Consider the following 27,458-nt stretch of genomic DNA (forward strand, 5'->3'; position numbering starts at 1 on the left):
TGTGTGACGCAATGATATGATACAGAGTGAGGAGATCATAGGAAGAATACATGCTCATGTAAAGGGTCAAATAGTTTCACATTACAGACATAAGAGAAGCACTCCCTGTTGTCAATCATGAAATCAGCGCGAAGACAACATTACAGCGGATTGTATGTACAGGCCAGATTGAGTTTAGCATCAAGCAACAATATGTATATACATTAAAAACCCATTTATTTAAACTAATTATAGACTGTGTTTACACAGGAAGCCCAATTCTGATATTTTGCCCAATGAGCTGATCGAATTGGTCAAACGATCAATTAGTGAACAAATATACAAATTGGGCTGCCTGTATGAACGCAGACCTAGACATACGAGTTAAGTCTCATATGCCTCCAGCATTAAATCTGGTTTACATGAAACCCCCCCCCAAAAAAAAACATCACAGATATCAAACTAAAGCTTTCCCTTGTGGAAAAAAATAATCAAAACATTAGGACACAGGGACAGAACGTCTGAAATAGTGGGACTGATGGAATGTTGGGTTTTTGTGTTGATATCCTGGGAGAGAATGGGATGAATAACTATGATAACAGCTCCAAGGCAGATACGGATCTATGTAAAAGACTACAGGGAAAATAGTGGATATGTGATGCGTGTCTGGACCGTTGCACGACCGACCGACACACACGGTTGAGGAAAACCCTACAGCAGGGGTGTATTAACGAGGAACTAAACAGAACAGGGAGGGACCTATTTGAATGTGTCCAATAAACTTTTTATTTTTGTTTCTGGTTGAGGAAATACTATATCAGCACTTTGAGATATCAGCTGATGTACGAAGGGCTATATAAAATAAATTTGATTGATTGATATATATCCCAGGGGGGTTTATGGGTAGTATTATTATTAGATGTGTTCCATTTTCTGACGGAATGAGAGAACGAGCTGCCTGTCTTGACACGGTCTGTTTGACAGGAAGTATAGAAGTCTGGAGTGTGTGAGTCTCACCCGCGTCATACTGCTCAGAGAGGACAGGAGAGAAATGAGCTCAGGAGGAGAGCGGGGAGAGGAGATAAAAGGAGAGAGAGAGAGAAGAGGAGCAGGCCCTGCCACAGACACACTGGACCCTGTGTTAGCATTGCACCGGCAACACAACATGAAACAATCAAAACCAAAAATCAACACACCTAAAACCAGAATGCCTAAAGTCTTCACATGTTATGGGAAGGGTTGTCTGTCTTTCTGTCCGTTCGGTTTACTGACTTAAAACACACGTGGAATTTATTCAAGAAGTCTGTGGAGCTCCAGAGAGTGAGCCAGCTATCATAGCTCTCTGTGTTACCCTTTGGCGCGTTAGCCTAGCGGTGAATCCTAGGGGGCCAATCCTAGTGGAGAGCTACGAGGTGTGCTGGCTTTTGCTCTGGACCTACCTATCAGATACTCATGAGGATCTTGTATAGTTGAATTCAGTGTGTTAGAATAGGGCTGGAGCAAAAGAGTGCACCACCCCCCCGGAGCAGAGTTGGCAGCCCCTGTTAAGCTAACGCTTAGTCAGAGTTAGCCGTTCGTCGCTATCAATGGCTCAGATCTGCAGCACCAGTCCTGCGGCAGAGATGTTGTCCCCTCCCCCGGCCGTCTGGTAAACCTCGGTGCACACCAGGACAGGCGCCACACAGATCTCGTAGTCCTCCTCGTCCCAGCAGCTGACGGGCCTGGTCTCCTCTAGAGGGATCCGCTGGCTGCCCTCCTTACTACTCACCGAGAACGACTCGTCCATGATGAGGCGCGCCTTGCTGGGGTCGATGTCCGGCGAGCCACACACGTGGCGGTTGGCGGTGAGCGAGGCCTTGGCCACAGCAGACATGGTGTTCTTCCACTGGGAGCCGCACGTCACGATCATGGCCTGGAACGCCAGGGTGTGTACGTGGAGCCGGGTCAGCGGCCGGCCTTTGGCACTAGTGGCGTAAGCGCCCATGTCGCTATCCTCATTAGCGTCGCGGTAGCGCTGGTTGACCAGGCGGTAGAGCGCCCTCATCTGGTCGAGGACGGTAGCAACGCGAGGGTTAGGGTCAGAGAGCACGGTGATGTTGGAGCCCCTCAGAAGGCTGAGCAAGTTGGGCAGCTCCTGCTCGTTCATCCCCAGAGAGTCAGCGTGGGGCAGGACCAGACGCAGCAGGTCCCCCATTAGACCCTCATCCACGAAGCTGGCCATCTCAAAATGGACGCCTGTACGAGGGGAGGAGGAGGAGAGGAGACTGCCCAGCCGAGAGAGCAGTGCTTCCCGCTCACCTGGAGAGAGAGAGAGAGAGAGAGAGATGCTGTTAGAGGGGGAGAGAACTTATTCAAAGTAGTAAAACCAGTCTGACAGCACAAAGGCATGTTCCTGGCCAAAGAAAACACAGCATTGGATACATCCCCACACCCTCCCTATACACACACATGTGCTTCCTATGCCGGCTGAGTTCTAGAGGCCTGTGTGACTGAGGCAGCAGAGCTATTGAATAGAGGCAGGCAGGGTTAATCCACTTGAATACCAACAGTCTGCACGTCAATGGGAACCAACCCTGCCTTCCCCTCCGCTCTCTTATCCTTCCCTCCGCTACTCTCTCCCTCACAGCAACACAGACCACTATAATACCAACAGTCTGTCACTCAATGGGAACCAGCTCTGCTCTGAAAACACCTGCCAATTGGGGAACAAGCTGACGAACAGGGTGGCAGAGTATCCTCTCACCCTGTTGGAAGGGGAAGCTGTCCATCATCTGGAGCCCGCCCACCACCAGCAGGTCAGGGTGGAAGTCCTGTAGCTTCACCTCAAAGTCCTGAAGCGACGCCAGGTACGGGTTATGGTCATCACTGTGGACTATGTACCTGGACACACACAGGTTAGTGACACAGGGCAAGGGTTATAATGGACTACATCATAGGTTCACAGGTACACGCGCGCGCACACACACACACAAAGTGAAGGTCCTGATATGCAACCACACCATGAATAATCTAACTCTGTTCATCTCACACCCTCTAGTATTAACACACACCTGTTGGCTCTGCGGGCGGTGTACTGGCCCCAGGTGGCTCCTGATGGGTACTCCAGGATCAGATGGATATCAGGCTCCTCCACCACATTACCTGCAACTGGAGAGACAGAGGGGGAGGGAGGTGGGTGGGGGATGGCATCAAGGAGGGAGGTGTTACGCATGTACTGTGTGTGTGTGTGTGTGTGTGTGTGTGTGTGTGTGTGTGTGTGTGTGTGTGTACCTGTGATGTGCTGGGACAGTATGTCAGCGAAGTCGGGGCTGAAGCTCCCCCCTAGCAACACGTCGCAGCCCTCGGTTGCCATGCGACCAGCCATCACCGGAGCGTTGCCACCTATGGCCCAGCGGTTGTCGGGCAACTCACGGGATGCCTCGACCAGCTGACTGAACAAGGTGTCATTTATCACAAACCGCCTGAGAGGAGAGGGGGGGGGGTTGAAGGGGTACCAGAAAAAGGAGGGAGGGTTAGAATGTAGTAACTCCACAGCTTTTAAAGAGTTACACAACCAAGCCCAGGAAAACGTTTAAGAAGTGTGTGTGTTAGTGCTGAGAGATTAGTGCTTTTTAAGGTCATAAATATATGGTGTAGGGAAGGTTCCATAAGGAAAGGTCCTGAGTGGAGCCTTTCCTCTGCGAGAACCAGGTAAATATGGTGTAGGGTAGGTTCTAGAGGTCGACCGATTATGATTTTTCAATACAGATTATTGGAGGACCAAAAAAAGCTGATCCCGATTAAAAATCGGGAGATTTTTTTATTCATTTATTTGTAATAATGACAATTACAACATGAACTTTACTGAATGAACACTTAACTTAATATAATACATCAATAAAATCTATTTAGCCTCAAATAAATAATGAACCATGTTCAATTTGTTTTAAATAATGCAAAAACAAAGAGTTGGAGAAGAAAGTAAAAGTGCAATATGTGCTATGTAAGAAAGCTAACGTTTCAGTTCCTTGCTCAGAACATGAGAACATATGAAAGCTGGTGGTTCCTTTTAACATGAGTCTTCAATATTCCCAGTTAAGAAGTTTTAGGTTGTAGTTATTATAGGACTATTTCTCTCTATACCATTTGTATTTCATTAACCTTCGACTATTGGATGTTCTTATAGGCACTTTAGTATTACCAGTGTAACAGTATAGCTTCCGTCCCTCTCCTCGCCCCTACCTGGGCTCAAACCAGGAACACATCGACAACAGCTGCTGCCTACCACCGCTCAGTCAGACTGCTCTATCAAATATCAAATCCTAGACTTAATTATAACATAACAACACACAGAAATACGAGCCTTATATCATTAATATGGTCAAATCCGGAAACTCATTTAGAAAACAAAACGTTTATTCTTTCAGTGAAATACGGAACCATTCCGTATTGTATCTAATGGGTGGCATCCATAAGTCTAAATATTCCTGTTACTTTGCACAACCTTCAATGTTATGTCAGAATTACGTCAAATTCTGGCAAATTAGTTCGCAATGAGCCAGGCGGCCCAAACTGTTGCATATACCCTGACTCTGCGTGCACGGAACGCAAGAGAAGTGACAATTTTCCTAGTTTATTATTGCCTGTGAACCTGGATTAAAAAATATACTTCTGTGTATGGATTTTAAGAAAGGCATTGATGTTTATGGTTAGGTACACATTGGTGCAACGACAGTGCTTTTTTCACGAATGCGATTGTTAAATCATCCCCCGTTTGGTGAAGTAGGCTATGATTCAATGATAAATTAACAGGAACCGCATCGATTATATGCAACGCAGGACAAGCTAGATATCATCAACCATGTGTAGTTAACTAGCAATTATGTTAAGATTGATTGTTGTTTATAAGATACGTTTAATGCTAGCTAGCACCTTGCCTTGGCTCCTTGCTGCACTCGCATAACAGGTAGTCAGCCTGCCACGCAGTCTCCTCGTGGAGTGCAATGTATTCGGCCATGATTGTGTCCAAAAATGCTGATCACCGATTGTTATGAAAACTTGAAATCGGCCCTAATTAAAAATCGTCCATTCCGGTTAAAATCGGTCGACCCTCTAGTAGGCTCCATAAGGATAGGTCCCGAGTGGAGGTTCCTCTGCGAGATCCATGAGTGACATTACAGTGTAGGGTAGGTTCTGCATAGGATAGGTCCCTAGTAGGGGTATTCCCCTGTGAGATCTGTTAAAGGGATGAAAGTCCCAGCTGCAGTGACAGTGAGGCAGTAGAGTGTATGTGGATAATGATAAGGTTGCCTATAAATTCTGAAGTAAAGCCACATGCATGGTTAAAAGAAAAGCAATAAGATATTCAAACACTGTTTGCGTTACGTTGCTCAGCAGTAGCACCAAGGAGAAAGGTTGGTTTATGCCCTATGGGGAGAGGGAACCATAACATTATGTGGAAATAGGATGACAAGTGTGAATAATGTTGGTAATGTGTGTTATCAACAACAGTGATGTTTGAGGCGTAACACTGGAACAAGACATTAGGTCATCCGTATTCTCCAGTAATACATTTGCAGACGCTACAGCATTGGTTCTAATACAAGGTATTAAGTGCCGTGACCAATTAATAGGCAGAAATACCATTACCATTCTCTGGGGGAGTGGGTAGCGCTACCTTGGAAAATAGTTAATAGAAAGTGTATATTAGAGACGGGAGTGAAGAAATATTAACACCCTGGACATAGTCGGGAGAGGTTTCGGAAGAATAATTATTGAAATGGCGACAGACGGCCCCCGATTCACCCTGTAAAGCGGAGCTAGAGGATTTTAATAAAGCCATGGAGGCGCTGAAAGAAGCGCACGAGCATTCTACCAATTCGGCTCAAATATGGGAAACATTTTGCAAACTGGATAAAATTGGGCAACATTTCCCTACTGACGGAAAATTCTAATCAAATAAAGAACTCACAATGACGACATTGAGAAATTGCAAGCTCAATATCCAAGTGTTAATGTTGCCGTTTTATCAACAGAGTATGGAAATTATAGAAATGAAATGAGTAGATTCCTCAGCTGCAAAAAGACGGTACGTGAGTGCACTGATAGAATTTGCACTTCGGCTTTGATGGCAGGTTTGAAACCGGTGATCAAAACGGCAATTGCGGGGGTAGTGGATGAAATAGAGCAGGATGCTTTGAGTGGAATAATACTCCTCTCACTTTGCAGACGTGCGAGGGGTTAATACGGCCACAGTGAAAGTCACTAACAGTGGTTTCAATGGCCAAGGTAAGACAAAGAAAAGTGGAGAAAAAAACAAAAGCGTAGGGTGATCGATGTGGGACTAAAACAGGGAGCTATCGGGCATTGGAAGAAAGAGGTCCTGGAACCTGCTGTATTTGGAGGAAATGCTGCTATACAAGTGTTTGCAACAAATCCTCGAGAGCAGCAAGACAGGAACATTTTACATAGCAGTGAATGGCCTCCGTTCGATCAACAGTGGTTCAGAGATAACTTTTTAATAGATGGCAGGGATTAAATATTGCGGATTCCTTATGATGAGAAATTGGCTAAATTTGCCACAGGGAAAAGTATTTTGGGTTGAAGAATCTAGGCGACATGCCAGGGGATGGATTCTAAAGACATAACAAATTATAATTATCTGGCCAAACACTCCTCGCAAACTCACAAAACCATGGGAGGTTTTTAATCTCATGAGACATTATGTAATTTTATTAGGAAATAGATTGACATTTTATGTTGTCTTATTCTGAAATAGATTTCTAGAATGGACGAAAGGGTGGAGGGGTCACGAGGAATTAGCACAGGGGTTTACCAAACCTAAAATGAACTTTACATTTTTTTTTAGTTCATGAACATGGTGGTGCAGTGGTTATGTAGAATCATGGGGAACCTGTGAATCGTTAAGACTCGGTGGCGAGAATGTCACCATGTGCTAAATAAACGATGGGGTGTATTAAAACAAACATTTAAGGATTGGCGTAAGGACAGTGGTTCCCAGATAGCGCCTGTTCCTGTGTTCTTGACCTACGGTTTACCAGCACGCTCACACAACTTACCAGTTATGAATATGCGTTAGTGGTGTTGATACTGGGAGATTTATTTTGTGGGGTCTTTTCAATTTGGTATGCAGAATTATGGAAATGTTAGATTTTTTTTTTTTAAAGTGTTTTGGAAGGACAGGTAAAGAAAAGGGAGATTAAATATTTGAAAGTCACCTGACTTTCTGGTGAGGCCAGATCAATCTCACTAGAAATGATCGAAACAGGTGGGATTTAATTATAAAAATGAATGAGAAACACCAGTTTCTATTCTATTTTACCATTACTTTATGGGATATCATTATTTCCTTATGGAGTTTAAGAGTTGTAATTCTAAGTTGATTGGTTATTCAAGTTAGTTTATTTTTGATTTAGCAATGTGAATCATGTGTTCAAAGGGGGGAAACTACCAGTTCCCTGGGACCCTGGTCTTTGGGTAAATACACAAATGTATTTTGTTCAGTCTGCATAGAGAAGGAAAAATATATGTTAATGAGAGTTGACAGTTACTCCAAATGGATTGTGATGTGTAATTGCTGATCTCATTTTTGTCTTTGTTTTGATACAAATTTCACCAGATTGGGTATGCTGGATTGTTGGGATTCCCTCATGGGCTATGGTGCTAACTCCCTGATCTGGTAACTCTTCCGAGAGGTCGCCAGAAAAATAAGGGAGTATGAACTAATTTTGAAAATGGTTTCAACAGTAACAGTATGTTGTTATGCTTTGATATTTGTCATAGAGATAATGTTAAGAAAATTTGGAATGTAACAATGTCATAGTCAATGCTTTTCTGGATTTCCTGAATCAGAATTACTTGAACTAAACTGTTGTTCTGATCTGTTCTCTCTTGAGGTTATCATGGAAGGTGACGTCAGATTGTGTCTTAATGCATGGTAGGAGTGAGGTATCACTTAATGCATGGTAGGTTTTGAGGTTCACACAAACCCTGTGTGAATGCATGTGGAGTGAGATCCCATTCAAACTTCTTTCATGCTCTTGGTGTACTGGTGGGAGAAATGGACGAGAGAATGGTGGTAGCTCAGGTGAGAGACTTGTGTACTTATTTGGATATTGAAAAATCGGGACATTACCAAGGGCCATCAAATGTGACAGGCAAGAGTTACATGTGCTGTTGGGAAGATGAACTGTAACGCTATATGAAGAAGACACGCTAGAATGATAAGTGCCGGGAGAAAGGTGGGGGGGGGGGGGGGGGGGGGGGGGGGGGCGTCAACCATGCCCGTTATTGTTTAATTGGGGTATCAGATTTACGGAGGAAGATCTAACAAAAATGTATCACAGTTTGAGTTCAGTTTCAAATAAAAATGTTTTAATTAAATGCATTATGAAATATGACCTTAATTATTTTATTACATTTTAATTGAAATTCCAAAGCCAAATATTGAGAACATGCAATTGTCTTCAACACCATAAACCATCAATAAGAGCACACGATGGTAGAGACTAATTACTGTGTGCTTATCACTTTATTTACTAAAATATTTATTTTGTGTATATTGACCTGGTCTGTAAGGAACACATATCTGTGTTTGTGTGTGTGTGTGTGTGTGTGTAACCGAATGCCTTTGTAAAGGATTGCAGACTTTGTCCTTTAGTTGTTCATTAACACTGTGCACTAGAAATGTCACAAGACACACACACACACACACACACACACAAGGGGACTTGGCCACTTACTCTGAGGCGGCTCCCGGGGCAAAGAAGTAAGCGAAGCTCTGTGCCAGCTGATCAGCGGTCTCTATGTAGTCATGGTGGAGAGGCTGGCCTGTGGGCGGCAGGCCGATCTTATTCAGCAACGTCACCCCATCCACGATGACGTCAACACAACCCCCTAAACCTGGAGGAAGAGAGAGAAACGGTGAGAACAGTATTTAACTCTACACAATCACAAAGCAACCCCCGAATCTCAGAGACAGAGACACAGAGAGAACATAATTTGATGCCCCCAGCACAGCCACCAATCCCCCCCCCCCCCCCAATTACTTCCACTGCCCCGCCTGCCTGCCCCAACATTCATACAGAGTGAGAGAGGTAACACTCCCAGTACTCTGACAGATGTACTAAGTGGCAGAGGGGAGTGAGATACAGTTGAAGTCAGAAGTGTACATACACCTTAGCCAAACACATTTCAACTCAGTTTTTCACAATTCCTGACATTTAATCAGATTACAAATTCCCTGTCTTAGGTCAGTTAGGATCACCAATTTATTTTAAGAATGTGAAATATCAGAATAATAGTAGAGAGAATGATTTATTTAATATTTTAAATTATTTCATCACATTCCCAGTGGGTCAGAAGTTCACATGCACTCAATTAGTATTTGGTAGCATTGCCTTTAAATGTTTTAACTTGGGTCAAACATTTTGGGTAGCCTTCCACAAGCTTCCCACAATAAGTTGGGTGAATTTTGGCCCATTCCTCCTGACAGTGCTGGTGTAACTGAGTCAGGTTTGTAGGCCTCCTTGCTCGCACACGCTTTTCAATTGTGCCCACAACTTTCTATAGGATTGAGGTCAAGGCTTTGTGATGGCCACTCCAGTACCTCGACTTTGTTGTCTTTAAGCCATTTTGCCACAATTGTTGCTTCAATATAGCCACATTTTCCTCCTCGTGATACCATCTATTAAGTGCACCTGTCTTTCCTGCAGCAAAGCACCCCCACTACATGATGCTGCCACCCCCGTGCTTCACGGTTGGGATGGTGTTCTTCGGCTTGCAAGTCTCCCTGTTTTTCCTGCAAACATGACGATGGTCATTATGGCCAAACAGTTCTATTTTTACATCATCAGACCAGAGGACATTGCTCCAAAAGTACAATCTTTGTCTCCATATGCAAATGCAAACCATAGTCTGTCTTTTTTATGGCGGTTTTGAAGCAGTGGCTTCTTCCTTGCTGAGCGGCCTTTCAGGTTATGTCGATATAGGACTTGTTTTACTGTGGCTATAGATACTTTTGCACCTGTTTCCTCCAGCATCTTCACATGGTCCTTTGCTGTTTTTCTGGGATTGATTTGCATTTTTTGCACCTAAAGTATGTTAATCTCAAGGAGACAGAACGAGTCACCTTCCTGAGCGGTATGACGGCTGCGTGGTCCCATGGTGTTTATACTTGCGTACTATTGTTTGTACGGATGAACGTTGTACCTTCAGGCGTTTGGAAATTGCCCCCAAGGATGAACCAGACTTGTGGAGGTCTACATAAATTTGAGGTCTTGGCTGATTTCTTTTGATTGTCCCATGATGTCAAGCAAAGAGGCACTGAGTTTGAAGGTAAGCTTTGAAATACATCCACAGGTACACCGCCAATTGACTCAAATTATGTCAATGTGCCTATCAGAAGCCATGACAATTTCTGGAATTTTCCAAGCTGTTTAAAGGCACAGTCAACTTAGTGTATGTAAACTTCTGACCCATTGGAATTGTGATACAGTGAATTATAAGTGAAATAATCTGTCTGTAAACAATTGTTGGAAAAATGACTTGTGTCATGCACAAAGTAGATGTCCTAACCGACTATCCAAAACTATAGTTTGTTAACAAGAAATGTGTGGAGTGGTTTAAAAATGAGTTTTAATGACTCCAATCTAGGTGTATGTAAACTTCCGACTTCAACTGTACTACAGTACTCTGTGCTTCGTAAATATGCTACCATAAATCAAGGTGCATGCAAAGTCCATTCAGAAATGTGTCAACACACAGTAACAGCAAAGTCACTAACTTTACCTCGGTGCCAAACTGAACCATGTACCTAACGACTCTCTAAAAGGTTTGGTAAACAATACTTTTCTGTGGGTACATTCTGGCTTGTAAGGAAAATGTACACAATTTTGCTGGCATTCGTTTCAGGGTGTATTACAGCCTAAATAATCAGACCAAGTAATTTGCATTGATTTATTGGCTCATTAGCTAGCTGGCTAGCTAATAAGATACATCAGCTAGCTAGCTAATAAGATACATCAACCACAATTGTAAATATGTTTAAATGGTTTTATAAAAAGCTGCTGGTGCTTGCTTGGCCAGATGGTTTTCATGCAATCCAAAACCCCATAAAAAGGCAAAAACCACCTTCGTCATTCCTAGTGTGCGGTGCCTTTTCTGTCCCCAGGAAATATCACTTATTTAGTGTAAGATTCCAAAAGGCTTTCAATAAGGGCAGGTGTCCTTTACCTTAACACAAAATTATCGAACTTGAAATTGAATTTTATGCATTTTGAATTGGGATGTGACAAATGTACAAATAAAAAAAGTTTAAACTGCCATTTTGTTGTCATTTTAACGTTGTTTTTTTAATCATAAAAGTACGTGTTTCACAATTCAGATATGGTCCTGCATATGACCACTAAGGAGGCGCAGTCCTGACAACCTAACCAGACAGCGTTTACCTTACTGCTGTCCCCACCCACTCAGCAACAATGGTATTAATGCCGTTTTAGGTTCTCTTGTCTCTTTCCTCCATGGTCTCAGTTGTCAGTACATGGGACTTCATGTCCCACTTCTCATCAATGTGATGGCTCGTTACAGTGAGGTATGACAGTGTGTTTCATAGACGTCCAACAATCTGTTAATGCCACGTATGGTGTTTTGAGAGCTTGCGCTTTGTGCTTGCAGGGCAATTATTGTACAATTTCTCCATCAGGGCCTTTACGGTTTTTCATCAAAGCATCTTTTAGACTGGTTCTAGATATGCTATTAGGGTATTGATGCTGACATTCTCTACTATTGGCTGCATATCAACTGCAATCATTTCTGTAATCATTTGATCATTGTCGCACTGGTGCCATCAAAGGGTTGGGTCTCCCTTTGAGCATTGCACCTGTACTGCAGCACAATTCCACCACGCAATGGTTGCATTTAATCACCTTCTCATTTAACTTCTCAAAAGTATTGCCATAGAGGACTTCGCTGCTGTCGCTTCCCTAACTCACTATCTGCCATTTTTTCCAACTGTTAATGAGCATGACGTGCGGAGCACTTTATATCCGCGGCAAATAAAATAAAGGTTTTCGGTTAGGGATTTTTTTTTCTAAACATTAACCATCCCAAACTCGTTTAAACATCAAAGCTATAATTTTTTTTTTTTTTTTTACATTTTTTCAGTAGATGTTGGCGTTTTCGCCATGTCCCCGTCATTCATCAACTTCCACCAGAAATAGAAGCCATAAAAATAGTTCAAATTCATCATATAATAACCATAGTTCAAGTCTCTCATCAATAACTTTTTTTCATGATTACTGTATTTATAATTATTTTATTTAAGATGTGCGTGTCACTAATATCACTTTCCACCCTGTTAGTTTGTTGTAATTCTCCTTTAAGAAAACAACTCCTTCCTACAATAACACCACATTCAGTGTCGTCATTTATTTTGTGCAAAAACGGTGCAAAGTTCAATAAATATAAAACACGCAGTTGTATATTTTTCACGTTGTTAGTCTGTATTTCCCACTCATACATTTCCTCCCTGTTAGGTTAAATTAGAGAAAATTAACAAAAATGTCTAAATATATTTGATAGAGAAGTTAAAATACTGTTCAAGTGTTCACCATTATGCTAATTCAATCAGCTCACTCACAGAGCTATTGCTAATTTACACCTGTAAGGTTCCTCCATCCACCCTGTTAGGATTATGAACCTAACCGTTGGGAAAATGTACCAACAAATGTTAAGTGGCCGAGTTTGACTAATATATTTTTCTGAAAGTCTAACGTCCTTTCTCTGGTAGAATACAACAACAAAAATACAAAGATATACTATCCAAAAGGCACTGGTTTGTAGGAATGACCCTCCTCTCTGCGCATCAAAGTAAGGACTAAGGTTAGCTGACGTTAGCTAGGTAACTGATGCTAGGCTAGCTTGTCATTTAGGATTCTCACCTATCGCCACCCTGGGTCTGGCGTTGTTCATCCCCACTTTGCTTTCAGCCCGCAGTAGGGAGGACAGCACCGTGTCAAGCCTGTTATCTAGTCCTGACTCCCCTGGAGATCGGAACCAGTACGCCAGCAGAACCATTGCGAGGGACGCTGCAGTCCCATACTTCATGAATGAAAACCCGCTTCCGTGCTCCATGGCCAGTGGCTGTGGACTGGCCAGCGGTCCTCCAGGCAACAGCTACGACGAGTCTAGCAAACAAACTGGATTGACAAAACAAGTGTCCCTGAGGAGGCGGTTGTGTTGTTGGTTTCAAGCGTGAATACAGGGTCAGCCCCAGGAAGCTGCGGAGGGGGAGTGACAAGAAAGCGGAAGTAGCTGGCTAAGGCCACGTTTTGGTCGGTGCAATCTGAGATCCTTGGGACGGCCCTACCCTAAACCCTAACCAAAGATTAACTAAACCTCTCATTGTTCTATCTATGCCCTAACCGTAACTATTTAAATGGACGTCCAAATGACCCCTGATAGTGACGATCCACTGATTATCCATTATACTGGGTTTCCACTAGTTGTCAGGGCCAAAGGCAAAATTGTCCATAAAAATATAAATGCTTTTTTGTCTTAATTTAAGGTTAGCAGCGTTGTTAAGATTAGAGTTTAAAATCACATTTTAAAGAAACATTTAAGAAATAGGCGGGTTTATGACTTTTTGGCTGTGGTAACTACTGACGACCATTATATTGACCCGATGCTCTAGTGCCCTCAAACTCGGCTTGTTTTCATTGGTCATCTCTAATCAGGGACTGATTTAGACCTGGCACACTAGGTGATGCAATTCATTATCAAGTAGAACAGAAAACCAGCAGCCTCCGCACCTCGCAGAGTTGAATAACCCTGCTCTAGTGGCTTCCCAGCCGACACAGTTCAGAAGAGTTCGTGCATATCTTGATCTCTGGCGCCCTCGTGAAGCATCAACCCGTAAGCGTAAAGCATCAGACAAGCTCAATGCACATAGTTGGTTTTATTAAAACACACGAGGTGTGTCTATATATGGAAAAATACACACTAAAAAACATTTTGAGCACTCGATTGGTCGAAAGAACAGACTACTTTCGGTCGACCAATATTTTCTTTAGTCGGTGACAGCATCCCGCAAGCCCTCACCGTAACCCTCCCTATCACTAACTAGCTAAACTGCCAACAACCATTAGGCTACGTACAGAAGTGCTTTGCAGTGGCAATTTGGTGATAGCAGTCGCCTAGAATTTTCACTGTGCCAAGCCGCCACCTTTTCTACACAAGTCCCTAGTGGCAGCAATATAGCCCTACCGTAATGACGCGAAAACACCAGTCAGCTTTTATTCAATAGCTCTTTTCACATAACTGCTGTTGATTCAGTGGCTTTTATCTGTCACTGTGGCCAAAGTCTGTCAAAATATAGCTAAGATTTTTTCACAATTTGTTACTCAATCAAAATGTCTGTCTTTGCCCAGAGCAATCAATAGAAATATACTTATTTTTATAAATGAGACATCAGAACACATTCACTGGCAGTGTGCATGGCCAGAGTCTTCTATTTGACCATTTATTTCCCTATTTCAATTGGTGCTTTTGCTGTAAAATACTGCATCTAACTTCTGGAATAATATCAACTAGTTTAGAGTGGTCCTCCCATATAAATATAATATAGACTAGATTCTATTTCCATGGGTCCTCCCATTAGGACCAATGAAAGAACCTTCTGCTAATCAAAAGCTAGTTCTTATATTGCTCTAACGAACCCTTAAAGATAATTTGACATACATTTTAAAGGTGTCACCTGTTTCAGCTATCCAGATTTGATTTGCACCTTCTGACAGTAACAATATTTATGCTAGAGATGCGCCTCTGGTATACACGTACACTTCTTGACCAAAAGTATGTGGACACCTGCTCGTAGAACATCTCATTCCAAAATGATGGGCATTAACATGGAGTTGGTCCACCTTTGCTGCCATAACAGCCTCCACTCTTCTGGGAAGCATTAGTGAGGTCAGGCACTGATTATGGGCGATTAGGTCTGGCTCGCAGTCAGCATTCCAATTAATCCCAAAGGCGATGGTGGGGTTGAGGTCAGGGCTCTGTGCAGGCTAGTCAAGTTTTTCCACACCGATCTCAACAAACCATTTCTGTATGGATCTCGCTTTGTGCACAGGGGGCTTTGTCATGCTGAAACAGGAAAGGGCCTTCTCTAAACTGTTGCCACAAAGTTGGAAGCACAGAATTGTCAAGAATGTCATTGTATGCTGTAGCGTTAAAAGATTTCCCTTCACTGGAACTAAGAGGCCTAGCCAGAACCATGAAAAACAGCCCGAGACCATTATTCCTCCTCCACCAAACTTTACAGTTGACACTATGCAGCTCCCAGCCAACAGTTCTTGTGCTGACGTTGCTTCCAGAGGCAGTTTGAAACTCGTAGTGAGTGTTGCAACCGAGGACAGATGATTTTTACATGCTACGCGCTTCAACACTCGGCAGTCCTGTTCTGTTTCCACTTCACAATAACAGCACTTACAGTTGACCGGGGCAGCTCTAGCGAGCTCTTCAGTAAGGCCATTATACTGTTAATGTTTGTCTATGGAGATTGCATGGCTGTGTGCTCAATTTGATACACCTGTCAGCAACGGGTGTGACTGAAATAGCCGAATTCACTCATTTGAAGGGGTGTCCACATACCTTTGTATATATAGTGTAGCTATGGAAGGCTAAGTGGCAACATTGGCCTTAATTGGTTATTTTACAGTGATCAATTCCAGAGGGATTTTTTTCTCATTAAATTCACCCTGGTTATTCCTGACCTAAGTTATCACAGATATGGCCAGGCCTACTAACAGGTTTACACATAGCTGCGGGAATTAGGGGTGCTGAGGGTGCTGCAACACCCCCTGAAAAATGTAATAATTAAGAAATGCAAATATATAAATTATTCCTGAATTACCCGAGAAAAATACTGCCTCTGTTCTTACACATAGCAAAACTGACCTTAGATCAGTTCACTCCAAATATAGACAGAGTACGTGTGTCCAGAAGGAGGTGGGATTCACTATAAAGATAAGAAACAAGGTTGTAGCTCGCTGATGAAACAGGCATAATCACTCCCACCTTTTACTACCCGGTCTTAGTATGGGATAACACTTCTGTTAACTGTCTGCCTGTCACTGGCGTGGCACTTTGTGACACCTTATACAAACATGATGTGATTGATATATTTCACTTACTTGCAGGGATGTTCTGTATGAGATTGTGTTAAAGGTGTGTGTATGCGTGTGTGGTCCAGACTGTTTCTATAAGCACCCGAGGAGTAACAGACTATCTGAGAGACACTCCAACAACACTTAACTACTTCCTGTGTCCACTGAGCCTCAGGCTGGAGAGAGAAGAAAAAGTACAGGGGGGATGACAAAACGGAGAGAGAAAGGGGGAGGAGAAACAGAGCAGGGCCAAAGTAAACAATAATGAAAAACAGATTGAGACACAGGACACAGAGGAGTCATTGAGATGGAAGGGAGATGCGGACAACAGATGGGTGGGGCTTGAGAGAAAAACAGAAAGGGGAGAGAGAGGGAGAGAGACAGAGAGAGGGGAGTTCATAATGGTTTGATCGTAAACATTGTGTTGTGTTGTGTTGTGCCATCTGTTGAGTTGTGTCATGTTTACAGGGTGTGTCCTTCTAACTAACTCAAGCCTAACACACCCTGCCCACTTATCACCACTCTGACAGTCAGCACCACCTAACAGGCTCTGGGAGCTAACACAAGTCTTCAGCTCTCAGACAGGCTTACCCATCACACTGTTTCATGTGCCCCATACATAGTCACCCAGATCTGGAGAATAAAACTGCATTGAAAAGGATGTCCATTGTGTTGTGACTGTGTGTTTGTGACATCCTGTGTACATCCTAACCACTGTCATGGAATGCAATACATCTGAGAGGTTCAAATGAAACCATATGACTGTAATAGTCCTCCTCAGCCTGTTTCCATATGCTGCTTCCTGAAAGAAGGTATTCATCCTACACGACACTACCAACCATGCTAGATGTATTCTACACTATAGGCTGCAGTTTGGAAAAGAAACTCCAGCACACCGGAGTGTGTGTGTGTGTGTGTGTGTGTGTGTGTGTGTGTGTGTGTGTGTGTGTGTGTGTGTGTGTGTGTGTGTGTGTGTGTGTGTGTGTGTGTGTGTGTGTGTGTGTGTGTGTGTGTGTGTGTGTGTGTGTGTGTGTGTGTGCGTGCGTGTGTGTGTGCAGGTATGCAGGTTCTGGCCCATCCCTGAGGATGCTGCTCCAGGCCTTTGAGGATGTATATGTAGACTGTATTGGTTATCTTGGGTAAATTCCCTTTATTGCAGACTGTATAGGTTCTGAATGTAGACTGTATTGGTTATCTTGGGTTAATTCCCTCTATTGCAGACTGTATAGGTTCTGAATGTAGACTGTATTGATTATATTGGGTAAATTCCCTTTATTGCAGACTGTATAGGTTCTGAATGTAGACTATTGATTATATTGGGTTAATTCCCTCTATTGCAGACTGTATGGGTTCTGAATGTAGACTGTATTGGTTATCTTGGGTTAATTCCCTCTATTGCAGACTGTATAGGTTCTGAATGTAGATTGTAAACATTCTTATCTTGTGGTTATATGTTGTAGACTGTCTAAGTTCTGTAAGTAGACTGTTTTGCTTCTGTATGTAGCCTGTTTTGTTTCTGTATGTAAACTGTAGGCTCTTATGTTAGATTCCTTCTTTTATAGACTGTTTAGGACCATACCTTGGGTTCATTTTGCATCAGATCAGTTGAACAAGGGACATTTGGAACCGGAGGAGATAACGAGTCACGAAGTACTTGACACAGGCAGGTAATGTGGAAGCAACATAGAAAACCACAGAATCATTGGCCCGAAATCACAAATCTGTTGCATCTTGTCACTTTGTATTAACATTAATGTGTTCTTTGATTACAGCAAGGTGATATTACAGTACTCATGCCCTCCAGTGGTCAAAGATTTTGACAGCTACTGACAGATAACAATCTACTGTACAAACATGATATGATGATATCTCCCAGATCAGCAATATAGTCTCTGGTTGACTACAGTATTAATTCTGAGCATATTTCAAGAAAAGATCACTTCCAGTTTACTGGTTCCCTTCGACCAAGCAGATGCACTTATTAGTATCTAACAGATGCTCAGCTGGAGTGACATTCAGCAAAGAGTGTGTCCCCAGAATCAACATTGAGAAACCCTGCTAAGGGGTGGCGGTAGCCTGAAAGTTATAAAGGCAACTGCCATCACTATCTCAGGAGCCACCTACTGCCGTTGTGACTTTGAGCAAGGCCCACTTTAAACTGCAGGGGCTGGCTGTTCTGTGGTGGACACCGTGCTGCTCCCAGCGTGTTGTGTGCGTGTATGGTGTGTTTGGTACTGTGTTAGCGAAAGTTGTGATTGTGTCTGTATAATGGATGAATAAAGATCTATTGTTCCAATGAGTTCCTCTGTGCAGGAGAGCTCTTCACCCAGCAGGAGATGGAGGAGATTATGTCAGCTGTTCTGGAACCTGCCAAGAACGCCATCGTCTACAAAGACTTTGTTAGCATGATGACCGTGGATGACCCCCCCCCCCCCCACACACACACACATACACACTCTTGCATGCACGCACACTCACACACTCACACCTTCTGAGAATAATGACAAATGTAACCATCATCTTGCCCAATTGTTGTATTGTTTTAGATTCAAAATCTGATACAGAATATATTGAGGTATTGTAAATATTTGCAGTGACATAAAACATTGTTTTATCTTCATCTGTTGTGCTAGGCCATGCAGTGACACCAGATGGCGCTGTGCATCCACAAACAACATCAAAACCCCACGCTGTGTCAATCCCATAAATCACATCAGCAATATGCTTTCATTAACATGACACCACCAGCACCCCCTATGTGCATTATCCTCAGAAAGCAAAACACAAATTAATTGAACGAGACTATGCATGAATAGGACAATAAACTCAAGCTTTTTGGGGGGGTTTGAGTTGAGTGATTGTGTTTTGTGTAAAACCTCTCCAGTGAATGATTTAATACTACCTTATTGCTTAGAAATATACCTCGTTTCTGTGGTAGTGGTGGTGAAGATGATGATAATTCTGAATTATATTCTTGATTAGGCCTAAACCTCTTTGATCCAACTATACATAGCACACCCCTGATCCAGGTACCTTTTTAATGCACACCACTCTCTTGCAACCATAGTCTATCATAGGCTACGCATCTGTTACTACCTTACTCCCTAGTCAGAATTTACCCCCTCCAAAAGTTGACATAGGAAATTAGCTGCCACCTGTCAGTCAACCAAGCATTGATACGGTATTGGTCGGCCAGTGAGGAGGGGGCAGAGAGGACCCTCCCCCAGCCAGATGTGAGCGCCACTCTCTCCAGTCTGCACCTCTGCCTTCAGATGAGCACGGAGCCTCCTGCAGTTTGCAGGCGTACAGACAGCCAGAGGAATACCACGGCTGTGCCTCTGCTCTGCCTTGGACTGTGGTGTGGGCTATAGCGCTGCAGACGCGGCGTCCCCACTGTCTCAACGTTGAGCCTGTGCGGCAGCGGCAGAATTCACTCTGCCACCGCCTTGCCTGCTGCACTTCGCCGCTCCCAGAGAGAGAAACCCGTCTGTCCCCCACTTTCAAGTCGCTAAAGGAGACCGTGGATTGGAACTAATTATTGCGCCTATTGGATCAATTTGAGTGGACTTACTGTTAGGTCGTTGTTTTTCATGGTTGAATACAGTAGGCTATATGGATACCCAATCTGCGTGATATTGGTTCATGATTGAGAAGCGCGGAGGGGCGTGGAATTAATTTAAATCTATTTGGTCTTCTTGGATGTAAAACAACCGAGATTTATTTCTCCCCAATCCTCCCTTCCCATCTCCTCACCTTCAACATGACTTCTCTGTCTGGGACCAAAGAGAGGTCTGTGACCAGCAGGAGCAGAAAATACGGGGTAAGTATTTCTAATGAATAGTAGTATAAATGGATTGGATGATTATATCAGTGATAATTGTGGCAACAACAACAGTGAGTCGTGCACTACTGATGAGCGCTCATGCATTCCAACAGAGCAGTAACTGTATGCTTGCTACAGGTTTGAGTGTAGGTAGGCACTTAATTACTGCGGCGAAGAGAGTAGGCTATAGTTAGGGAACGCAAATATCATACTCACCTTTAGTTTTTTAAATGCTTTTTTGCAATTTGTGTTCAAACTTTAGACCTACGTGGATTTTGTTCGGCTGTGGTGCAGTTTATTAACATTGCAAAGACCGCGTATAGTGACTAGTGCGTTATTGTGCGTCTCCCCAATTTAAATGTTCCATTAAAGGTAGGCTTGCCTTTATGTTGCTCCCAACAGATTACCGACACCTCCCCGACAAAATCAACCTCCTTCTCCCCGGAGACATGGTACAGAAAGGCCTATGAGGAGTCCCGGACCGGCAGCCGACCAGCTCCAGAGGGAGCCGGATCTATGCCCAGCTCCACAGGCACCCCCTCCCCAGGATCTGGCACCTCGTCCCCGGGATCCTTCTCCGGTTCCCCCGGGACCATATCTCCAGGGATCGGGACCGGTTCCCCTGGGTCTCTAGGTGGCTCGCCAGGTTTCGGTACAGGTTCGCCTGGCTCTGGCAGCGGGAGCTCCCCTGGTTCTGAGAGGGAGAGGGGGATATGGTGTGAGCACTGCAATGCCCGGCTGGCGGAGCTGAAGAGACAGGCGCTGAAGCTACTGATTCCCGGCCCCTACTCCAGCAAGGTAAGCCCGGCTATATGCAATGCTGCTCGGCTATAGCATCCTCTGAATCTGGCGAACTCTACAAAGACCATCAGACGTACCATATTGGGAATATTGACATCTCCATACATGGAATGACTGTTTTCTGTTTCCATGTAAAAAGACGCATGATATGAGTAGTGAGTTGGAGTTGGATAGTGAGTTGGATAATGGTAAATCTGACTACTACCCTGTTTGTGTTGTGTTGTGCTTGGGCTGTAGAGCCAGAGAGCCTATGGGAAAAGCTCAGTTCAAAGGCAGACAGCTTTGTGCGGGGTGCTCGTTCTATAACTGGTATTATGCCAAAACAAATATGATAATACAATTTGATTTCTTGTCCATCAGCTTTATCCAAAATGTAAATAAATGAGTTCAATTTGCTTCATTACGCATTTTTTTGGCGATTAATATAATGGATGCTTTCCATTAGGCCGATAGTTTTTTTCGTGTCCATAGTTGGGTTATTTACTGTGGTATTTGGCTACCTATGTATTTGTATTTCCCACTGTCATAAATGAATGCTACAAATGAATTTTGTCAGAGGCACAGACTCGTTTCACTGTGCAGGTGTGTGTGTATGTATGTATATTTGTGTGTGTGTGTGTGTGTGTGTGCACGCGTGCCTGTGCTCGCGTGTGATTGTTTGCGCGCCCGCGTGTGTGTGCGTAAAGAGGGTTCTCTCGCTATAGAGCACAATAGGCCTATATGCCCGATTGAGTTGTTTTTTTTCAACATGTTGCGGATTTTAGGCGGCCTTGCCAAGTTATCTGCATTGCCAAGAGTCTAGGTCCTACAGACGAATGCAGCCCGCGGGGACGGTGTTAATTGGTTACAAATAGCAGCGTTCTGCGTGGCACAGCGCGCGTACAGTCAACCCAGAGCGAACAGAGGAACCGCGTCATGATCCTGGCTGCTGTAAAAAGACCACGGGTCGTTAAGACCGCAGGGGGAGGGGTGGTACTGGTGGGATCCCAATTAAAACCGATTAAAATGAGTTCGGTTTTGACTCCCAATGTGCGTAATTGGCCCATTCATCCACGGGTCTATTCTGAGGGGATGTAGAGTGCTTATGAACTTCTAACCTTATGCTTAAACTCAATCTTTCTCTGAACCATCTCCCCATTCTAGCCGAGCCTAACCATCGTGCATAAAAGTTGGATTTTCTTTCAGCCTGGTACTGTATTTGAGAACAAGCGTGTTTGAAGGTCTAGGGTTCTCTCCATAGTCTGCCATTACGGTGTGGTTGTATCTACAGCACGCCCTACTGTTTGTTGGCAATAGAGAAGGTTGCTCTGAGACATGGTTGCTGACCGTGGTCACTGCTGACAGTGCACAGGTGATGAGTGAGTGGTAGGCCTATAAGTGAGGGACCAGAGCAGTCCTCAGTAGGGACACGGGGTGCTGTATAGCAACAGACAGCTGGGCCTCGTTCAGTAGGCAAAAGTTGTGGAACTTTGCCGATAGAAATGCCATCAATAGAGCTGACACGATCCCTTATTCCAGGGCTGCCCAACCCTCTTCCTGGAGATCTACTGTCCTATAGGTTTTCAGTCCAACCCTCTTCCTGGAGATCTACTGTCCTGTAGGTTTTCAGCCCAACCCTCTTCCTGGAGATCTACTGTCCTGTAGGTTTTCAGCCCAACCCTCTTCCTGGAGATCTACTGTCCTGTAGGTTTTCAGTCCAACCCTCTTCCTGGAGATCTACTGTCCTGTAGGTTTTCAGTCCAACCCTCTTCCTGGAGATCTACTGTCCTGTAGGTTTTCAGTCCAACCCTCTTCATGGCGATCTACTGTCCTGTAGGTTTTCAGCCCAACCCTCTTCCTGGAGATCTACTGTCCTGTAGGTTTTCAGCCCAATCCTAATTTAGCAGTTCTCCAGGAAGAGGGTTGGGCAGCCCTGCCTTTTTCTAAATGTCAGAGAGGGGTGTTTGTTCTACATGGTGTATTTCTATCTGAAATCAATGTTGCACAACGTTGAGGAGCTCACCTATCAGACCGAACAACCAGGGGTGAAGTTTCAGACACAGGGTCAACTTGCAGTGGAAACTGAACAGATTTCTATTGAAATCATAGTGGGAACTGGGAGAAACAAAAACATTTTGGGGACCACCTCGTGACCTTGGGACTATAAGGTTCTATCTGCACAAGGCATAGTTCTGAGATATTGAGCATGAACGTTTTCACATCTCTGATCTCAGAACTGTTTTGTAGTAAATTCTTCTTTCTTTATGACAACTGTAGCTTTTGTACAACTGTAGAATACATAAATGATAGAATGACACTATTTTACCAAGATAGTCAGAGCACATCCTCAAATACATGAAGAAATGTATTATGCTCACCAGACTAATTATTAACTGCCATCACTGAACAACGATGTGACAACATTTAAGGTTTCTGACAGTGTTGTTTAGTTTTGCTTGCGTGCCAGTATTGCTGTCCAGACTAGCCTAGACCATACTTAAAGGGAGATTGCAAAGATGTGTTCTGATTGGTCCCTCTGTATTTGTTCAGGCTTGTGATTGGACCTTAGATAAGGGTTTATGAAGGGTTTATGCAAGAATTTCACTTCACCTGCATTAACATCTGCAAATCTGTGTACGCGACCAATGAACTTAGACTTGGTTTGATTTAGTAAAAAAAAAAAAAAAAAACACTTACAATTGACTTACATTTTTTTTTTAACATCACAAACATATGAAGAACCATTTAAAGATTAATTATATGCGGCTAACTCATTTTTGACAAAAATGGCAGATAGTCCCAAGGTCTCTACCTGCAAAATCCCTATCTAACATCAGGATCTTGACTTGAACAATGAACTGTCTTGTTGATTAAGTCAATATAAATGATACACGATGTTCGTATGGACACCTTCTGGAAGCTGCAGGTTTAGTGAAGGGGTCATATGGAGCGCGGTATTGTTAAGGGTGGGAGAATCTCACTGTTTAGTCGTGTGTGTGTGCGTGTGCGTGTGTGTGAGAGAGAGAGAGGGTTCAGATAAAGTTAACCTTTTTCCCAGCCTCCATTACATAGTGGTAATTGACTGGAGAGTGTGGGTATGTTAGTATTATAGTGGATTACAGGTTGAACGTTTGACACTCTCCTAGTGAATTGCACTCAGCAGGTAAATGCACAGGCTTCCACATAGAATTGTAATTCAAAGAACGGACATAACAGACTTTTCCATTCAGAGCCATGTTGGAGGGCAGCCATATGTGGCAGGCCATTTGGAACGGCCGACACTTATCGTCATCATCATCATCATCGGAGTCATCATCCTCATCATCGGAGTCATCATCATCATCATCAGCGTCATCAGCATCAGTATCATTATTATTGGAGTGCAGTCATATTGATGATTGGTGTAAAGGGACGTTGACTGACTTTAGTTGCTGTTTGAGCTCTCTGGCTGGGCAACTTTCTTATCAGGAGAGAGACACAAATGGAATGGTTTGATATGATGAGTTTGTATTCTCATCGTTGGGAAAGAAAAAAAAGAGTACTGTTATTATGGAAGGGGCCCTGCAATAGACTCGGGTCCTCATGTCCAGAGCTGTTCTGGCTCGTACAAAGCTATTAGTGATGGGACGAGAGAGAGTTTGAGGGGTTGTTGTTTGGGCAAATCTCTGTTGTTCTGACAGGAACATGGCTGGTAGCTAGTAGGTCTCTCAGAGGAGACAAGGGACACGGGTTCTGTCCCAAATACCACCCGATTCCCTACATAGTGCACTACTTCTGACCCGAGCCCATTGGAACCTGGTCAGAAGCAGTTCACTATGTAGGGAATAGGGTGGAATTTGGGACGCGGCCACGGTGCATCCATCACCTCTCCTGCTTCCTACCCCCCCCCCCCCCTCTGACAGACCCAACAGACATGAGTATTGCTATGCTAATCATGACCTTCACAGAGCCACTGTAGAGAGACCTGGTTCTCAGTCTCTGCTGAGCGTCCGCACACAACGCACGGGGAACAGAAACACACACAACACCACACAGTTGAAGAGTGCAGCAACGGAGTCCATGTTCGGAAAATGTCACTCGCTGCAACCTGCCACTGCCATGTGTGTCTGCAAGGCTCGGGGTTGGAGGGCAATGGAGAGAAGGAACAAAGGAGAAAAAAGTGAAAGAGAGGGAATAAGTGTAGCCTAATTTACCTAATTTGCATGACTAGGTACAGCAGAGCAGGAAGGGGCTTTTGCCTCCCCCATTCTCCCTTCCCATTCCTCCTTCCTCCCCCTCATCTGTCTATTTCTAATGAAGAGATCTGAAATCACACAGTGTGTGTGTTTGCGTGTCTTTTCCTTTCTCTTTGAAGTGGATGTGTTTGTTAGCTGTGCTGTGGTTAAGGTATATGACTGACCAACCAACTACAGGAGGAAAGAGGAGGAGGGCTCTCAAAGAAGAACAGGGATAGACAATGTATGGGAGGAAGGAGAGAAATGTACGAATAGAGGGAGTGAAGAGAGCAAGATATGGCCTCTAGAGGGGTTGTGTTAGTAATAATGGCAGAGGAGAGGGAGGAGGAGAGGGAGTGAGGGAGAGATGGAGGGAGGAGACGGGTCAGGGAAAAAGAGGTAGATGTCAGTGACACCGCATGGGAGGATTTTTATAGACATATTTGTAGCTGGAGGCTCAGAGGCACATCTGGTACCAAAGCTGAAGTCATTCAAGTCCTGGTTCCTGTGTGTGTGTGTGTGTGTGTGTGTGTGTCCCAAACCCAAATCGTAGCTGGTGAGCGGTCTGTTCTTGGTTAGTCAGGTTCAGCTCAGTAAAGTGGATCAGAGTGTGTGACGTGCGTGTGTGATGTGTGTGTGTTTGTGTGAGCCATGAGGAATATGTGCTAGAATGTACAAGTAGGAGTGTCGCTGGCTCAGATCTCAGTTTGGAGAGGTTTAATTTCTCTTACGGACTCCCCTGTAACATACAGTACCACTACATTAGAGCAGTGTTGGTAAATTACCACCTAGCCTTGTACACACACACACACGCACACACGCATGCACGAACGTACACACACACACACATCATCGCTCTCGTAACCGTGGCACCCTCCGTTGCTACGGCAGCGACATATGACAGATGTGAGCTGCATACATATCTCAGTCAACGCTAATGTGCTCTTCACGCCTGTGTGTGTGTGTGCGCGTGCGTGCGTGTGTGTGTGTGTGAGCGTGAGCGTTAATGTCCTCTTCATGCCTCTCAGGTGGGAAAGGCATTACCATATAAAGAGGTCCCTTCGTCAATACAGCGAGAAGGGATGGATGGATGAGAAAGGAAGAGGGAGGGAGGGATGCTGATGGCGGCTGAATGGAAGAGCTTCTCATACAGACTTCTTAGTGGCTCCTTCTGTATCCGTCTCTTTCCCTTTACTCTCTTTTCCACTATCACTTGCTCCCTCTCTCTTTGAAGTGTCACCCTCCACACTTCTCAACTTCTCTTTCATTTCGTCTCTCTCTCACTTCTCCCCCTCTCCCCTCTTTTCATTTTCTCTACTTTTCTCTCTCCTTTTTCTTTCTCTGTCTCTCTCAAATCAATTTCAAGTCAATTCAATTTCAAGTCAATTCAATTTCAAGTCAATTCAATTTCAAGTCAATTCAATTTCAAGTCAATTCAATTTCAAGTCAATTCAATTTCAAGTCAATTCAATTTCAAGTCAATTCAATTTCAAGTCAATTCAATTTCAAGTCAATTCAATTTCAAGTCAATTCAATTTCAAATCAAAGGGCTTTATTGGCATGGGAAACATATGTTTACATTGCCAAAGCCAGTGAAATAGATAAACAAAAGTGAAATAAACAATCAAACACGAACAGTAAACATTACAATCAAAATAACATTTTAAATGTTATATTATGGCAATGTACAGTGTTGTAACAATGTGCAACCGGTTCAAATACAAAACAGAAAATAAATAAATATGGGTTGTATTTACAATGGTGTGTGTTCTTCACTGGTTGTCATTTTCTTGTGGCAACAGGTCACACATCTTGCTGCTGTGATGGCACACTGTGGTATTTCGCTAATATATATATATATATATATATATATATATATATATGGGAGTTTGTTAAAATTGGATTTGTTTTCAAATTCTTTGTGGGTCTGTGTAATCCGAGGGAAATATGTGTCTCTAACATTGTAACGTGTACGTTGAGAGTCGGGAAGCAAGTACAAGGAGTGAATCATTTAATAAATAAACAAACATAGACGAACCACGAGCAGCGTACAGACTTGAAACAACGGAACAGAAACAATAACGCCTGGGGAAGGAACCAAAGGGAGTGATATAGGGAAGGTAATCAGGAAGGTGATGAAGTCCAGGTGAGTCTGATGAGGCGCTGGTGACAGGTGTGTGTAATAATGAGCAACCTGGTGACCTAGAGCCCCAGAGAGGGAGTATACTTGACAAATATGGTCATACATTTGGCAGAAGGATAGGAAGTGCAGCTCAGATTCCACCTCATTTTGTGGGCCGTGTGCCAGGTCTGTCTATGGTAGCCTCGAACAATAGCAAGGCTATGCTCACGAAGTCTGTACATAGTCAAAGCTTTCCTTAATTTTGGGTCAGTCACAATGGTCAGGTATTCTGTGTACTCTCTGTTTTGGTCCAAATAGCATTCAAGTTTGCTCAGTTTTTTGGTGAATTCTTTCCAATGTTTCAAGTAATTATGTTT

The 27,458-nt window shown here is 43.7% G+C and overlaps 2 protein-coding genes across 5 annotated transcripts in view; one reads left to right on the forward strand and one right to left on the reverse strand.

The window, feature by feature from the left end:
- Positions 1-863: 863 nt before the first annotated feature.
- LOC110505331 (ADP-dependent glucokinase) lies at positions 864-13,562 on the reverse strand. The gene is made up of 6 exons (XM_021584509.2): positions 12,918-13,562; positions 8,721-8,880; positions 3,250-3,440; positions 3,030-3,126; positions 2,723-2,859; positions 864-2,277 (listed from the first exon to the last, which is right to left on the reverse strand). Exons 1-6 carry the CDS (start codon positions 13,108-13,110, stop codon positions 1,571-1,573), a joined length of 1,485 nt encoding a protein of 494 aa, XP_021440184.2. The 5' UTR covers positions 13,111-13,562; the 3' UTR covers positions 864-1,570.
- Positions 13,563-19,395: 5,833 nt separating this feature from the next.
- The window catches only part of LOC110505332 (kinesin-like protein KIF26B), a 167,776-nt gene continuing 159,713 nt past the window's right edge, over positions 19,396-27,458 (forward strand). For all 4 annotated transcript variants that reach the window (XM_021584510.2, XM_021584512.2, XM_036962479.1 and 1 more), the window contains exons 1-2: positions 19,396-19,962; positions 20,368-20,763. In XM_021584510.2, coding sequence (XP_021440185.2) covers positions 19,903-19,962; positions 20,368-20,763 — 456 coding nt within the window. In that variant the 5' untranslated portion in view covers positions 19,396-19,902. The remainder of the gene's footprint in view (positions 19,963-20,367; positions 20,764-27,458) is intronic.

This window comes from Oncorhynchus mykiss, chromosome 25 (genome assembly GCF_013265735.2).
Source record: "Oncorhynchus mykiss isolate Arlee chromosome 25, USDA_OmykA_1.1, whole genome shotgun sequence".
Lineage (NCBI taxonomy): Eukaryota > Metazoa > Chordata > Actinopteri > Salmoniformes > Salmonidae > Oncorhynchus > Oncorhynchus mykiss.

Bases quoted from the DNA above. Each gene is read 5' to 3' on its own strand.
- LOC110505331 (XM_021584509.2), bottom strand. From the start codon at position 13,110: ATGGAGCACGGAAGCGGGTTTTCATTCATGAAGTATGGGACTGCAGCG. The intron at 3,441-8,720 runs GTAAGTGGCCAA...CTCTCCTCTCAG, and splicing joins GCCCCGGGAGCCGCCTCAGA to GCGGTTTGTGATAAATGACA. The intron at 2,860-3,029 runs GTGTGTGTTAAT...GTGTGTGTCCAG, and splicing joins ACCGCCCGCAGAGCCAACAG to GTACATAGTCCACAGTGATG.